The sequence below is a fragment of the Glossina fuscipes genome, unplaced genomic scaffold (assembly GCF_014805625.2).
Source record: "Glossina fuscipes isolate IAEA_lab_2018 unplaced genomic scaffold, Yale_Gfus_2 142, whole genome shotgun sequence".
Classification (NCBI taxonomy): Eukaryota; Metazoa; Arthropoda; class Insecta; order Diptera; family Glossinidae; genus Glossina; species Glossina fuscipes.
This window is the reverse complement of record NW_023998485.1, coordinates 803,547-819,956: the sequence shown is the minus strand read 5'-3', so window position 1 is coordinate 819,956 and position 16,410 is coordinate 803,547. Positions and strand designations below refer to the sequence as shown.

General features: G+C 32.0%; 2 protein-coding genes across 2 annotated transcripts in view; both read right to left on the bottom strand.

Moving 5' to 3' along the window:
* LOC119641065 (ell-associated factor Eaf-like) overlaps window positions 1–9,389 on the bottom strand; it is a 65,031-nt gene extending 55,642 nt beyond the window's left edge. Inside the window, exon 1 of the mRNA XM_038039496.1 lies at window positions 9,035–9,389. The gene's annotated coding sequence lies outside the window, so the exon portion shown is untranslated. The remainder of the gene's footprint in view (window positions 1–9,034) is intronic.
* On the bottom strand, window positions 1,619–3,148 carry LOC119641119 (delta-like protein 1). The gene is made up of 2 exons (XM_038039579.1): window positions 1,806–3,148; window positions 1,619–1,740 (listed from the first exon to the last, which is right to left on the bottom strand). The coding sequence occupies exons 1-2, from the start codon at window positions 3,073–3,075 to the stop codon at window positions 1,676–1,678; spliced, it is 1,335 nt and encodes a 444-aa protein (XP_037895507.1). The 5' UTR covers window positions 3,076–3,148; the 3' UTR covers window positions 1,619–1,675.
* Window positions 9,390–16,410: the final 7,021 nt, after the last annotated feature.

Sequence of the window (16,410 nt, the reverse complement as noted above, 5' to 3'; positions counted from 1 at the left end):
TGAGTACAATTTGCTTTATCCTCGATATTTATTAAACGTTTATGAGTTGTAAATTCATATATAATTAAAATACTAAACCCAAATTTACCAATTATTTAAAAAAAATCGATTTCGAAAATAAACTACAGCATAATTTCCAGTCTTCTTTATATATATATATATATTTTTTTTTTGTTTTGTTATTTGAATATGACCAATCATGGTGATATTTTCAAGGTGATGGTCAGAAAGAAGTGTGGAGAGGGAGAGAGAGAGAGATATGAGGAGCTTACCACATTTTATCTTATATAATAACATTTTATCTTATATAATAATAGAAGTAGAATACCAGTATATGTAATACAATGTTGTTTAAATTAATTACCGCCGTATAAAATGCCGTTTCGCGTAAATTATGTGTTTTAGTCAAAGACCGAGTCCCATGAAATATTTGAATAATTAAATTAAACTAATTTTATATTTTTCGTTTTTTTTACATGAAAAGTAAAGCGGACTACTAAAAGACTGTAAAATCAATAACAAACACGAGTCGTGATTGGACTAAATGTTAAGAGTGTTTATTTTTATCTATTTTGCTGTCATTGATGAATACCTTTTAAGAAACCAGCCGGTATGAATATAAACACCACTTGAAAAATTATAATTTTTGTGAATATGTTTGCTGAAGCAACTATAAATGGAGGAGAAATAAGCAAACCATAAACGAAACACTTGAATGGAGAAGACAAACACCATCGAAAATGCGCAATAAATTAAAAGTTTATTAAACACTTAAAGCAACCTCTCTGTGTTTATTTAATGTGGTTAACGGTACACTATAAAATATATAAATTCCAATGTCACATTTCACTTAAAACTTCTGGAAGATAAATGCGCTTGTATGGATTTTTGTAAGTACATTTTCCTAAGATTTTGCAAAATGTGCAAAGGTAAAGCCAGCATCACAAAATTAAGCTTATTCTAAAAGCTTAAAGGCCTCAAGCTTAAAGGACTCAAGTAGAGAAATCATATTAAATTCTTTTCACTTAGAGAAAACGAAAGAGAAGGCAAATATACAAAAAATAAAATAGTAGTAATAGTTTTCTCCATAAATTTTGTTACTTTTAAAAAAACAAAGAACTACAGCAGAAGTTGTTCCAAGTTCCAAAGTTCCTAAAAAAAAAGATTAGTTGAATGCGTCCTGTACGCTATGACTTGTATAAATTTTAATGATTACGACACAAAGTTCGTTTCCCATCTCTCGTTATTATTCATATTTTCTTTTTTGCTCCCTGCCTTGGCATGAAGTGATATTCAACAAGCACAAATATTCAATTTGTTACACAAAGAAGGAGCAAAAAAAATGAAATTAAAGTTTTTAAACATCAAGACTTCTGACGGCGTCATGAGATCATTAAAAACTTTGCGTTCGCTGAAATTTTTGTTATATCTTTGAAACTTCAACATAAGCAAATACTTATCCTTATGATATTTAAAAAAAAAAAATACATGATTTACAAATTAAACTGAAGAGTAAAAAATGAAAATGTTATGAAAGGAAAAATTTGAAAATATGAACTAACATATATTTTATAATGGAAATAAATGATTTAAAAAAAAAAATGCTATAAAAATTTGTGTATTCAATTTTAAATAAATTTTAGTCAAAATGAAGTTTTCAAGAAATCCAGCTTCATTAAATATTTGTTTTCGGTGTTTCGATACAAGCTTTGTTGTCATAAACACAAGACAGATTTTTAGCTAAATTATAAAAAGAAAGAAAAAAATTAAAGAAAAAACTTTTTTTTAATCGCATATCATCGCACCTCCAATATTCAAATGTCCACGTGGTTTCCGTATAATTCTCACTAAAAACGCGATTAAAGAACCTAAGGCTACAGTTATTCCTATCGCAGCTGTTGCCAACAGTATCCAGCTATAAGAAGTTTCAAAGGTATCTCCTCTGCTATCGCCACCATTTAAGCTTTGCAGATGAAATTCATAATCCTTTAGAGTAACACATTTATTACTATCAATTCCTTGAAGAGATGTTAAGACCATATAGTCCTCGCGACATCTGCATGTACCGTTCTGCAGGCAGACAGCATTAAGATCCGAGCAAGGCTCCATGCGACAATTAGTGCTAGAAAACTTTAACGGTCGGCATTGGCCGCGATAGTAAACGTAATCTTGCGAACATTTGTGTATGGGTTCTTCGGAAAAATCGTGAGTAGTGTCCGTTTCTATTGTAACTTGAGTGGAGTGTTCAATACCTACGTCTGGGTAACTGAAGTCAATGTCTTCAGTTTCAGCTGACATTAAAGTATCAGAACATTGCTCTGAATCACACTCAAGTGTACAAGTGCCTTTTAGTGCCTTATAACCTTTTTCACAAGCACATTGACCTGGTGCTATACAAATACCTTGAGGACATAGTGACCTGCAATACGGTTTACACAACCAGTCGGTAGTGTTTATAAAATACCCCGGCTCGCAAACACATTCATTGGGTGCTTTGCAAATACTTTTTGGAGGACAAGCCATCTCGCATATAGGTTCACATATTTTTATGTGTTGAGATTTTGCCATCTGATAGCCTTTTTGGCAAGCACACTCATTAGGTTTTAAGCATACACTGTGAGGTGAGCAGGGCTGCTCACAGATCGGTTCACAGTAATGCTTGCCATCAGGCTTTGTAAGAGCTGAATAATAACCTTCTTTACATTCACAAAAATTCGATTCGACACATATCGAATGTTCCGGACAATTATGTGCGCATACAGGTTGACATAAATCAGTTTGTGAATGCCATTTGTAACCTTTGCAACAGACTTCTCTTGTCACGGGTTCTTCATCTAGATACGTTTCAAGTTTGGTAGTCGTTTTTTTAAAGAATTTCGACAAAAAATTATTAACCGGCACTGAGACGATACGAGTTCTTTTTACGTTAGCAAATGTTACCTCCAATGAGGTACAGTTTTTTTTATTATTAGTGATTGAAACGTTATAAGCTGAAATTAATACCCCGTGAAAAGAGAACATAAATAAAAAAACTTCACATAGAAAAAAGATGCTTAAGGGTCTCTCGTACTGCATTTTTATTAGAAAGTTGGTAAAGTTTAATCAATTTTTAAAAATAGATTTTAAATTTATTTTGTTTCTATTTTATCTCTTAATTCTTTTTATGTACTTAAGTTGTTTTCTTCTCGCGGGTTTCTATGAAACTAAAGTTTATCATAATACTTTCACAACAAAAACACCCGCACTAAAGCCTCTCGCGTAGTGTCTTGTTCTTTACATATACGCACATATGTATGTTTTGAATACTGCGTTTCCGTTTTAAGATAAACTGTCAAAGAAGAAAACGTATTAAAATTTCATAAATTTATATTTATGCGTTAATTTATTTCATATTCAAAACGGGTATAGTTATGCATATGTGCACTGTGTATTTACATGTGATAAAAGGCTTGTAAACACCCTTCATTGATAAGTATTTTGTTTTCTTTAAACTAATAGAAGTAATTATGAATCATTTATGTAAACATGCGGTGATTATTTCTTTAGAAAGGTAGATAAACATAGGAGTGGTCAAAAGAGCAAAGCAACAATTATTTTACTGTTACGGTAGGAAAATAAATTATTTCGTATCAATTATAGTGCGTGTTGTTCGCATTGCAAGCGATGCGAAAAGCGTAGCTACTTCAATGGCATTAATGCAAAAATAAAAGAGTGCGTTTATCCGATAACCTCACTTTTTCTCCCTTTTTATACCGATCACCGATGGATGAACGATGTAGTTATTTGTCAAAATTGATTGCAACATACCGAGAAAACCGTCGAAGATCTCGTAAAGTATACATATTCCTTGTCAGCATCAAATTCTGAATGATTTAATATTCATCTGTCTGTCCATTTATTTAATGCCTGTGATGAACAGTTTCCTGGTCGCAAAAAAGAAGATATTTTCTTCACATTTTCATTATACAAAAACAGAACGCAACATTGTAGAGTATGAAAATTTAACATCTTCCGTTTTGATTTTTTTTATACCAACCACTGTAAAATGGGGATATACGCATTTTGTTTTTTTCCATAATGTATGTAACATACAAAAGGGCGCTTCAGATATCCTACAAAATGTATATATTTTTCATCAGAGTGAAATTCTGAGTTCATTTAGCCATATCTATCCGTCTGTGTGGTATTTCTAGCTAATCGCAAAAATTAAGATGTCAACTTCAAGTGCTTTTCTCAAGAAAAATTTGTGGATATTTGCTCCTTACTCAGAAATTATAAAAGGGGTAAAATTCTCCACATTTACTTTACGAAACCCTTCACTCTCTGCGTACAAAAATGGACCATGCCCGTGGAAAGTTACAAGTGATTAAATTTTGTTTTTTTACTTATTTATCATACCACAAAGTAGTCAAAATGTTTAAAACAATTTTTTACATACTTCATCTGCGTAAAAATGGGTTAATTTTAAAATGAATACGAAAAACATCGCCATTACTTCTCTCTTAATAATACCAGCGATATGGGTATCAAATAAACGAACTTGGAATGCGAAAAGTATGGTGGTGGGTATTCTAGCTTCGCTCCCCGCCGGATATAACTTTTTCACTTGTTTTTTTGGAATAATAGTGTAGGGTGTAAAAAACTCAGTCGCAAGCAAATGCAGTTTTTTTACTTTTTATTCACTGAAAGCACATTTACAAAATTTTAGCGGTTTCTATTGTGTGTTTTACAAACTGTGGCGTCTCCACTCAAAAATAAAACTAAATTGTTAAGATGTACAAGGAAATCATCACTGAAAAGATCTTAATAGCAAAGAATTACCATTGTCGGCTGAACAGCGGGAAAAGATCATCGGTAAGCGAGTAACAATTTTATCTTTCGTTTACCATATAATGCACTAGAATTCTAGCCTTTTCGTTGTCTTCACAATGCAATTCTTTTCATTGTGACGTGCATTTTAAGTTTGTAGACATACTGCTGACTAATTCATCTTTTCATTACACCATACGTACAACGCTATCACAAACTTTTACTCCCTGTTGCGAATAATGAAGTAATGCCTTTTTATCAGTGCTTATGTGAAACTCAGAAATATTATAAGGAACATGTATGCGATTTTTGGGCGACGCCAATCGCTTGACGTACTAAAACTTTCTCATAAGACCGTCAAAGTTCATGCAGAGGTCATTTATTTATTTTTCTTATTTATTTGCAAATCGAGCCTTAAAATAACCCTAATAGGTACACAGACAACCTTAAAAGAATTGGGAAACTGTTTGAAAAACGAAACTTGCAAAAGGCTATTGTAAATTATTTAATTAACTTAAAGCAGATAATGATATATAATTGGTCGCCAATTTACATCGATTATCTGAAAGGACGATTGTGCTTTAATAAGAAATCGCTTAGAATATCCAATGTATATTTTTTAAAGCTTTCAAATCGATGAGACTTTGTCAAATGGAAAGGGAAGGTACAGCCTATGTTATGTTGTTAAACCGGATTAATATTTCACTTTTCTTTCATTTTTTCCGCCGTTCTTAAAAAGTTATAATGAATGCAATGAAAAAGGGTATTATTTCTTGAAATTGAAGGAAGCAACGCTACCAGGGCTTCCGATTTGCAAACGAGAGACTTGTACAATTTTTATTGAAATTTAAAATACTACACAAATGTCGGAAACTTAAGTAGCAAACAAGATGACGTTTTGGCATTTTTCATGTATTCATTGGCGCCTTATATATTGCATTGTATCGTACACATAAGTGTCTTGAAGTCAATCACACGCAAATAACGAATACATATTTTATTATATTATATTTTTTTTTCGGAGAAATAAACTAACCTGGACAAACTGAGCTTTGTGGTGTGAAGGAAGTCTTAGATAAGAATTCGCAGCAAAGACGAAATAAAAATGTTTTTTTTTTTTTAAATTGTAATAATTATTTACGACTGGCTTTGTTAACATAAATATCTGGTTAGTTTAGCTTCATTCTAATATCTTGTAGTTACAATATACATGAACATATTTATATAATTAAACAAGTGTAAATTTTCTTCTACTCAATGTCTTATGTTCAAATAATTTATCACCTTCTTTTTGTTAGGCTTTCATTTGCTCTTAGAAGTAGAAAATTTTTGTTGCTGACGTAAGAAAAACTTGGCACAGTTTGTAGTAGTAGTAGGCGCAGCGATAGATGGAAGAAGACTGGAACGGGAGACGAAGGAGAAGGTATGAGTAACGCAAAGTTTTAGCGACATTTTCAATTATCTTGGCAATCATTTACACATCCATTTACATATAAGCTGATATTATTGACAATCGTGGGAATACATGTTCGCAGTCACGTGTCTTAAGCCTTCGAATGAACAATCGCAAGAAATATTATTCGTCCTTCGCCATAGAGTAAAGTGTTCTTGTAACTTGTGGTTCGTTAGCTTTCTCTCTCTTTCTCTTTCTCTCTCTCTCTATCTATCTATCTATCTATCTATCTATCTCTTTGTATCTTGCTTATATATTAAATATTATGTTGATTACTTTTAGAAATCGATTAATTTTTATGTTAACGATAAGAACACGCAGCCAACATGAATTAAGAAAAGATTATAATTTCAAGTTTTCTTCTTAGCTTTCCTCAGTTTCCATAAATCTTTAACATCTCAAGCTATGCATTTAAATTAATTCAATTATTTAGCCGCCGCATAATGAAATCAAATCGCAATCAAGAAAATTAATTTAATTTTCTGTCATCGTCTGGTATGGTGTCATCCGTGTCGATGTGTTATTTATTTGTGCAAGTATTTGCACAAGAATTTGTAAATATTTAATGAAATTTTTGTATCACAATCAATATTTTCCCGAAAAGTTGAATCAATCCTAAATAATATTTCTATTTTCCTTTGCAGCAACGAATGTATGTACGTCGCATTATTGCGGAGTACTGCGTTAAAGAAAACAAGAGCGTGTGCTCTAGCAAATTTTAAATCTATTGATAAAACTAACATTAATCTGTTAAAAATATCCTTGTATGGATGGGTTAAAGAGCTGGAGTTTTGATTTGCTAAAGTGTACGCACGTCCTACCCTACCCACAAAAAGTCCTTATATGTGAAAAAGCCTTAGTCGGGCTGTAACTCTCTATAATCAGTTTTCTTTTCAACTTGGTTTTAAATTTAGTAAATACATGTATGGGATTCTGGCTGGAGCCAGCCATGACTTCTGAACGTTTATCCTTCTCTTTTTTTCTTTATTGAAGTTCTCAAAAATGTTTTCGAAATTAGTGTGAATAAACTACAAAGGCAAAGAAGTTTTACAGAACTTCGCAGATTAAGCGGAAGTACAGTATAACATTATCAACAAACTACAGCGTATATAAAAGTGAAATTTTGGCGTTTACCTCGCTTACTTGAGAATCCTTGAAAAAAAAGTGATCCTTGGAAAGAAAAAGCTGTGTCTAAGCATAAATCTGTTACGAATATCACTAAAAGATGCAAAGCTGATGTGTTTGAAAATCAATTGAATCGGATCCTTTTTGACTAAACATTCCCCCATTTTATTTTATAGAAGTTGTTACATGAAAAAAATTTGCGATGAAGTTAGTGAAACCTAACATATTGGAATATTAAGTAAATGTTGAAAAATGTCTATAAATAGTAGACGCTTACATGGCCAAAACTTCTAATGTTTAATAGTGTATGAGGTCCTTAACAAAATAATATTTTTAAAAACAATAATAATAAGTCGGTTCATTCTTTATGCACTAATGAAAAGTAAGCCAATACAGCACAGTTGCAACGCCAGTTGCCAACCTCTTAAGCAAGCGCTGAACGTTTGCTAATGCCCAGCCTGCACCCACGGAGGTAAACTCTAGTAATGATGCAAGCTATCGCTCAACTTCAATCTGTTCCGTCATAGCCCAAAGCATGAACACAGTGGTTAATTAACATCTGGTAAGATATCTTCAATGTCGATTGGTGACATCCTATCTCACCCAGAGATAAAACCAAGCTATAAGTTCTCTTTCACAAGGGGATAGAAAAGGCATTGCAGGATGAGTGGCACGTTTGAGTAAAGTAAAGGGTTCGGGGATCAAACAAATGGGGTAAACTTGCACAACTTCAAAACTTATTGCGATCTCTTACGCCCAGGAAAAGTGTTTAACAATCCTTCTACTTTGGTGGTGTCGGAATATGTATTTGAAGGTTTAGGTTTTCCAAAGCAGCGTGAAATATTTTTCACATGGACGAGCGGAAGCCTCTAAATCTTGCCTGGAGGCCCTCGATCGCGTATATCGAAAATCTCGACTGTGCCTAATACTCTCGATACAATTGGTCGTCCGCATAATAAGGGTTGTCTTATGCCTGCGCATAGATAAGGCAGAGCAAGCATCCCAAAATTATAAAATTATAAAGAAACTCAGTACACCTATCAAATCCTTTACCATCATTACTCGACTTCCTTACAATTTGCAATGTCTCGTTTTGGAAGTTTCCGCACCCCGCACGGCAAACCGCCGTGATTCATCATTGTTTGCAATAACCTACCAGAAACGATCTGGCTTAGTGTTCCAAATGTTTCCACTTTCAAATCAAATGTGCGTATATACATACGTCTTGCCCCTTTCTTCATCCATTACATATATAATTAAAATGTATAAAGTTTTATTAAGTAACTATTTCGCGCAGCGAATATGGGTCGGCTTAGAGTTGGGAATCAATGTAATCTTTTCATAACTAGCACGTTGAATGGAACCAGCAAGTTTGATCTATGGGCCCATTTAAGATAAACCAATAGTTTACGATGTACCATGTATGATAATATATAATAATGTATATATAAGTTATTGATCTGCTACGAGTTATCGAAAGTTTCTTTCTCCTTTATACAAACTGGTAATTGCTTTACACTTTCTTCAAACCGCATGTCATTTAATTTTCCATTATTTGTATTTAAACGGTTTTAAATTTTTAACAATTTTTCCATATAAAAATAGCAAAAGAAAAGAATAACTTTTTATTTATTATTATTAACTTACCATCTGTTTATTCTAAAGGTTGTTAAAGAATGCTTAACCGTCCAATTGTTAGAGACAAATTCCAATTATTTTACCTACATATATAACATGTTTTCCTAAATTTTTCATAGTAATAAAAGTTTATAACTTTGGTGAATTTTTAAAACATTTTTTTTGTTATAATTTTTTTAATAAACAAACATTTTCAGCGATTTGTTTATTGTTCAATTATCGTATGTATTTATTAATTGCAGAACACATTATCTGGCTTTACTATTTAGTACATAAAGTGTAACGAGCGAAAGTGAGAGAAAGGCAAAAATATTTCTTTTTTATTTCATATTAGAAAAAAAGAGTTTTGTTCCATAACTATTTAAAAATTCTTATGTTAAAATATTATTTATTTCAATGTTTGCTTTTTTACCTTGTTTTTGTTGTTGCATTTAATGAGGGAAGAATTGAAAATTAGCACATTTGTTAATTTTTTTTGTACAAATTTTATTATATGTTGTTTACTGCATTTGTTTAAAATGTTTTGTGTATTGTTGTTGCGGTGTTAAGTGAAGTGCACACTAATGAACTATTAAGTAATAACGAAGTCATTTATTTAATTACTAATTAATGTCGGTTATGGGAAAAACGCCGACGAGTGAAAAGAGATAATATTGCATCCATTACGTACACAAACACACACACGCACACATGTAAGCACAAGCATAAACTTCCGTCAACTATTGTTATTGGTTTCAAGCAGAATTGATTTGAATTGATGAGCTAATAGTTTTGGTTGCGCTATACTTAAATGCCGTGCTGTCGATGAGATTGTGCTCACGATTACAATTTATTTTGGATATTCTCTACATTTTTCCGAATCTCTCTTGTCACTTTTAATAATACTTGCTTTGTAATATGTGTGCGTTTCATTTTCTAAGAGCGTCTGGTAGTGATGTTTTATATTAACATTTTTATATAATAGAAATGCTTTATTAAACGAATTTGTTTTTTCTTTTCTTTTGTTGCTTTTGTTATGATTGCAAGTTCTTCGCCATTCTAGAATCTTTTAAATCACTGTTTCCTGTCTCGGTTGGTTTTAATTAAAGCTACACCGACAGTTTATAATTTGGTTTAAGATTTTTTTCCTCTTTTTTTCTCTCCTTGCTTTTAACAATTTTTAGTTTCTAATCGAGTTTCTTTTGTATTAAATAGTATGTTGTGTTTAAGACATATATACACAAGCACAAATATAAACACATACACTTTTTCTCTAGTTTTGTTTTGCTGCGCTTTTTCTTTATTCCAAGTAGTAGTGGGAAACATCTAGTTGTAATGATTTTAGCCTATTATAAGCAAAATGAAAAGAGGAGGAGAAAACGGATAAGTTTGATTAATTACCGGTGTTTTCTTACACTTAAACTTTCAATTTGTATAGTTTAATGAACTATAAGCAAGCGGTCTAATAATCTTGTACCCGACAATTTATAATGAAATAGTTCAGCGAACTTTTACAATTCGTTATTTCCACGAATAATAACCGCATTGAAACCCCTGCTCTTTTCTCCAGTTTTTCTAGTTCATTCACATCTAATTTCACTAAACCGATAGTCTGGGTCAGATTACTGTCAATATGGAAACATCAGCCAAAGTCGTCAAATAAACGACTGGCTTGTTTCTCCAGGCACCTATAACGAAAGGAGCTGATAGGCATTAATAACTTGAAAACAAAAGTTCTCAGAGATTTCTTTTATGAGATAGCGAAGCAATAAAAAAGGCGTTACACGCTTTGCACTGCTAATAATAATCTGAGTACAGTCCACTTAAAATGAAGAAAGCTTAATAAACACCACCTATCAGGAAGAAACTACTAGACCGTTAAGTCAAATGAATGCAACCAAGAGAAAATAGACAAAATGGCTTCAAATTGGTTTACATCCACGCAACCACTTCCACAAATGAAAAGGACAAACTACTTAAAAGTTAATGTAAAATAGTGCTTGTAATTTTCGTTGAATGCCGACTTGGATGTCGTCAAACTGAAAATATGTCACTATAAGTTGCACCAATCTTGGATAGAATAGACAACGTGACTGTATTAGGGAAGCATATATCAATAGCTAATCACTAGGTACGAATTGATCCATATTACAAGTGCCATCAAAAATTGATGACCTAAAGTAACGTATGTAGATTATATTGGGATCGTTGAATCCACACGGACCGCAACACTGGAACTAACAGGTCAGACGAAATGCTGCCGAAAAAATGTGACTTTTAAATATATGAATTTTAAACAATTAAGATATTCAAAGTAGACACCATAAAAATTGTTTAAAAATGTAGTGTCTTAACTCAAGCTACTCAAAATTAATTGGAGGTAAAAGCCAATATTCACAACAATTTAAAAGAACTGGATCTCTCAAGATCCTACGATGATAAGGTGATGTCCAAAAGGAATTGTAAGAAAACATTAATAGGACACAATAGCTTCCAACAAAATTAACAACCATATCTAGAAATCAAAGATCCCATAAAATTAAATTTTACATTTCTAAGAAATGTAAATCTTACAAATGTTTGCAATCGAAGAGTACATGTATGCAACCAATTAACCGCTACAAATTACAAACATTACAAAACGGTATTCAAAATGTGGAATGAAATCAAAATGCCAAGACGTTTTGCGACCGCATACAAGGTCTGCAGGCTAACATATGCAACAAACGTCATGGATTTTGAAAAAATCAAAGAGTCCTAGTAGCTGTCCTGATGGCAGCCACAGCATCTCAATTTCTTGCCAATTTCCGTAACTGTTCACATTCCCGAACGCACACGGTTCTGAATTCACCACTTAAGGAGATGTTGGCACTACACGTCTGTATTCGCCCCGTGAAAAGTGATCAGATTCTCTTAACGCGACCATTTATTAAAAAAAAGAAGGCATTGGCCTTTGAAAATATAACAAAAGTTGACGGTATGTATTAACATTGTCTTCTCTCTTTCGCTTTCTCAATATTAAAGAAATTAAATTTATCCAAAAGCGTTGGACAATTCTAATAAGTGGAAACTTTATACTTTTATTTTAAGAACCACTTAAGGCTCTTCTTCGTCGAAGAAAAAGGAACAAACACTGTACTATTGGCTAAACTATAAAAGCGATTGGGTTGACTGTTCGCATTTTCTTGCAGATACCGTAGTATCAAACATACGCGGACGTTTTTATCGTCTTATATATTGTGTAGTAATTTATAAGTATAGAGCAAAAAATTCAAATTTTTTTTCTTTTGAAAACAGAAGTGTTCCCGGTCTGGTCCGTTTTTCGCACTAACTTGTATGCAAGGACGTGCAATGTTCTAACGCGCTCAAAATTGAGGCCGATGTCTTTAGCTTAGAAAGCTTTAGAAAGTTTGCATAGGCATTACAAAGACGGGGTGACGGACACACGAACATGTACCGATCGATTCAGATTTTGATACTAATCAAGAATATATATATAGCGTATTGCAGAAGTTATGATAAAATGACGGTACTTCCACTTTTCGATGATAGACATGGTATAAAACCGTAATCAATATCGGATACTTATACATACATTAATGTCATGTTTTGCTCTTGTAAAAAAATAGTGAATGTACAAGCTGAATGTTCGCCAAGATTGAAATAGCATACTCGAGTTTACCTGAAAAGAAGTACAAAAACGCAAAAAACCAAGCTTGTCACCGAGATTTTGTGAGCAATTGAGTTGATTGCTGAACTTGAAAAGTTTTGACTACAAAATCGAAATTCAAATATCTTAAGAATAAAATTTGAAAAGCTAAAACTTTTTTTTACTCTATTTTACTGTGTGCATGTCTTGTGTGGAGATCTTAACAGCATAACAACGAACTACAAGGCATGTGTTAAAGTTGACCATGAATCTATCCTGGCAATGCGAGACTTTACATAGTTGGATGTGCCCAAATTATATCAGAATTAATTGTTGCATGTCATTTATTTTTTATGTGGCGAATTTATATATACTTGACTAGTGACTTGAAATTGTTTATTTCCTTTTTCTTTCCTTTTACGCTATTCCGTATATTATCGTTTCGTGCACATATTGTATAAATTTTGCTTGTTATAAACGCTGAGTAAGAAGACCTCCTAGTCATCTTTTATTGTCTACGAATGTATTTGGGTAGGAAATGTTTATCTTACACAAATATAGTTTTAAAATATAAGTAAATAAATATTACAAAAAAACAATTATTAAATATATAAGTCAAAAGGAAGATTTTAAATATATGCAAATAAAACATTGAAAAAAGAGATGTGACCAAATAGCCATAGCATTTTTTTAGTTATTTTTCAAAGAATGAAGTAAAGAAATTTTCTTCTATCTCTCACATTTTTATGACCACCGCAGAAGACGAACTGGCTTGCTAGATGCATATGTTTTGCTGAGAGAAAATTTCTTTATTAAAGTGTTGAACTCTTAAAGCACACTGGATCAGTCAAAGGTCGATTTTTAACAGAAGCGAAGTGTCGTTGAAAAACCGAATGACAGAGTGAATGGCACGTGAATACAGAATGCAATTAAGTGCCTACAAAACCACAAATTTTTCATATTTTAATATCGTAAATATTTAAATCCAAAATAAATCAAGTCGAATATTGATAATTAAAAATATTGATGAAAATAGAAGCAATTTTTTTACCATTCTCTCTACATTTGGACTAAAGTATTGTCACAAATCCCTTTAATGAGGGAAATTGAAATGGAAATTAAAGGTAAAAGTAAGTAGGTTGTTAGGCGCCAGCCAATATTTTATGTACACGAATAAAAAATTTTTAATTAAAACCTTCTTTTTACTTAAGCGTGAAATTGCGAAGAACGCACAAAAACTTACGTTTCAATTGCTTTTTAAAGAAATCGTGCGTTTAAATTTCGCAAGTTTAAACAATTTTACACATCTTTACATATCTGTTCTCATTAAGCATGAAAGCACCTGTTATACACAAGACACAGAAAAAAATTTATAAAATGTCCTTGAGAAAGAAAGTTCTTCGAAATCAAAAATATATTAAATATTTTCTGTTTGCTTTAAAATTATTCCAAATAATTCTTGATTTTAAAATAGAAGCATTTAAAAAGAAAAAAATATTGTTTGTCCTGCCTTTGAACGAATTAAATTTGAATTCATTTCTCTACACCCTCACTGTATGCCATCATGATGCCATCGTTCACTTCACATCTGATAAGAGCACAATTATTTCGAATAACTGAACCAACCAACTCTCGAACAATTGATATTGTTACTTCGTAACGTACTCAGGACGTAAAAGAGAACCACTCAATAAAAACAACATCGGCTTGCAAAGAAAGGTATAAATTTTTTACAAAAAAAAAAAAAAATTTGTTTATTAAAGCAACAATATTGAACAATGCAAAGAAATAGAAGAGTAACTAAAGTAAATAAATAAATTTTAAGAAAAAACGAAATTTTTAGTCAATTTTTCATTTACCTTTGTTTGGTGAAATTTTCTACATTATTTCGTTCCATTTATTTCTTATTACTTAAATAAATATTCAAAAAATGTTGTTGGTAAAAAATTAGATAAAAGATCAAATATTATTTCTAACCGATATATTTCTAATATTTTGTCAAATTTTTTTTTTTCTTAATTTAAAAGTTTTTTTTTATTCTAATGTAGTTTCAAAACTTTTGCTTTTTTGGTTTCATGCTTTTTTTTGTTTGGTTTTTCTTTTTTTGCTTATCAGAATTTAATTTCTACTTTCTTTATAAACCGTCACGTTTCTTATTTTCTGAGGAAAAGGCAACAAACAGCACAACCCGAAACCGGAACACCAACTAAAAGTTGGTTATTACCCACAACGAACCAGTGAAAATTTATTTGCTGCCTATTCCACCAAAGCAATACGAATACATGCAGCTCCGTTTTTGGATTTATTGGAAGTTTAAAAGAGATTTACTGGAATTTTATAAACTGGGAAGCTGGGATTGTATCGCATTGCAAATGCAATTTCTATGCATTCGTACGAAGTACTCCGAACGAGCGAGAGAGTGAGAGAAAACGAATATGCAAGAGAGAACAACCAAGGATATTTCGAAAGCTTTTTCAATTTACAAAAAAAATCTCTGCTTGAGTTTAGCCTGTTTGGCCCATATAATTTTGTTGGTTTTTTTGTTGCTGAAAATTAAAAAAAAAAAAAAAAAATTGAGAAAAAAAGGAAATGAAAGCGATGCCTTAAAAGAGTTTTCTTCCATTACATTGAATATTACAAATTATAAAAACAATGTATACATGTATATTTATATATATTTACATATATATGCTAGCTAGATATACCATGCGACGGTTGCTAATTAAGCAAGTCAAGTTATTTGAGAAGGATTTGCAGAATAACTCATACCAAAATATTAACTAAAAAATCCTTTTGATATCTCAGCATATATTTGACAATAACTCTTGGATATGTATAATACCTAATTTTTAGAAACAAATTAGAATATTTATGATTTAAACTTGGCAAAGAGAAGAAGACTTCTAAGGCATTAATTTAAATGTTTGCGTTTAGAAGAAGAGGAATTTTAGGACTTTGATGAGAAATGATCGAACTATGAATATAGATGTTAAGAGAAAAATGTGTTCAAATAAAATTAGTTAAGTTACTAGCGCAGTCATAAGTGAATTGGAAAGCATCAGTCAATGGAGTTTCTTGTGATTCCTGCGTCCTTTCTTTTCCTGGCGCGTATTTTTCAAAATCTAAACGAATTAATTTAATTAGTGTTTTGATTAGATCGCGGGTTACGGATGGCTTTTGTTAATGCGGGCGTTTCATTCACGAACTTCTCATTACTCAAAGAGACTCTTCGTCTGTTGAACCGAAATTCGATTTCTCTGATGTCGCTTTAATATATTACATAAGCGGTGGAAAGTCCTCTACTTAGTTCGGCATCTGCTGATCGCTTGTTCGACGGCATGGTCTTGTAGTTGAGTGATTTATTAACATGAGTGCTGGCATGGCGTTAAGAACCCATATCCAGTGTGGGTAAACATATTGGGTCACCCATAGCACAACTGATCCACTCCATAATAAAAGTCCGGAATTCATTTCGAAAAATTGAAAATTATTAAGAATTTTTTGTGGCTTTTCATTTTGAAATACATTGTTAAGCTTGTGTCTGTGATACTGGTGTTAACACGCATGCTCATAGACAAAAACGAAAAAGAGGTAAACGCAGCTGCTCATGAAAGCTGCTGGTTAGCGCTGCGCATACGTTTGTATGATAGCGAACTTTGCAAGGTACTTATAGAAATAGTAAAGCTTGATCAATGAAAGATTTTTGTTGAAATCAAGCTAAAATCGGTTTTGGAAATACGTTAAGAGGGAAAGTTAA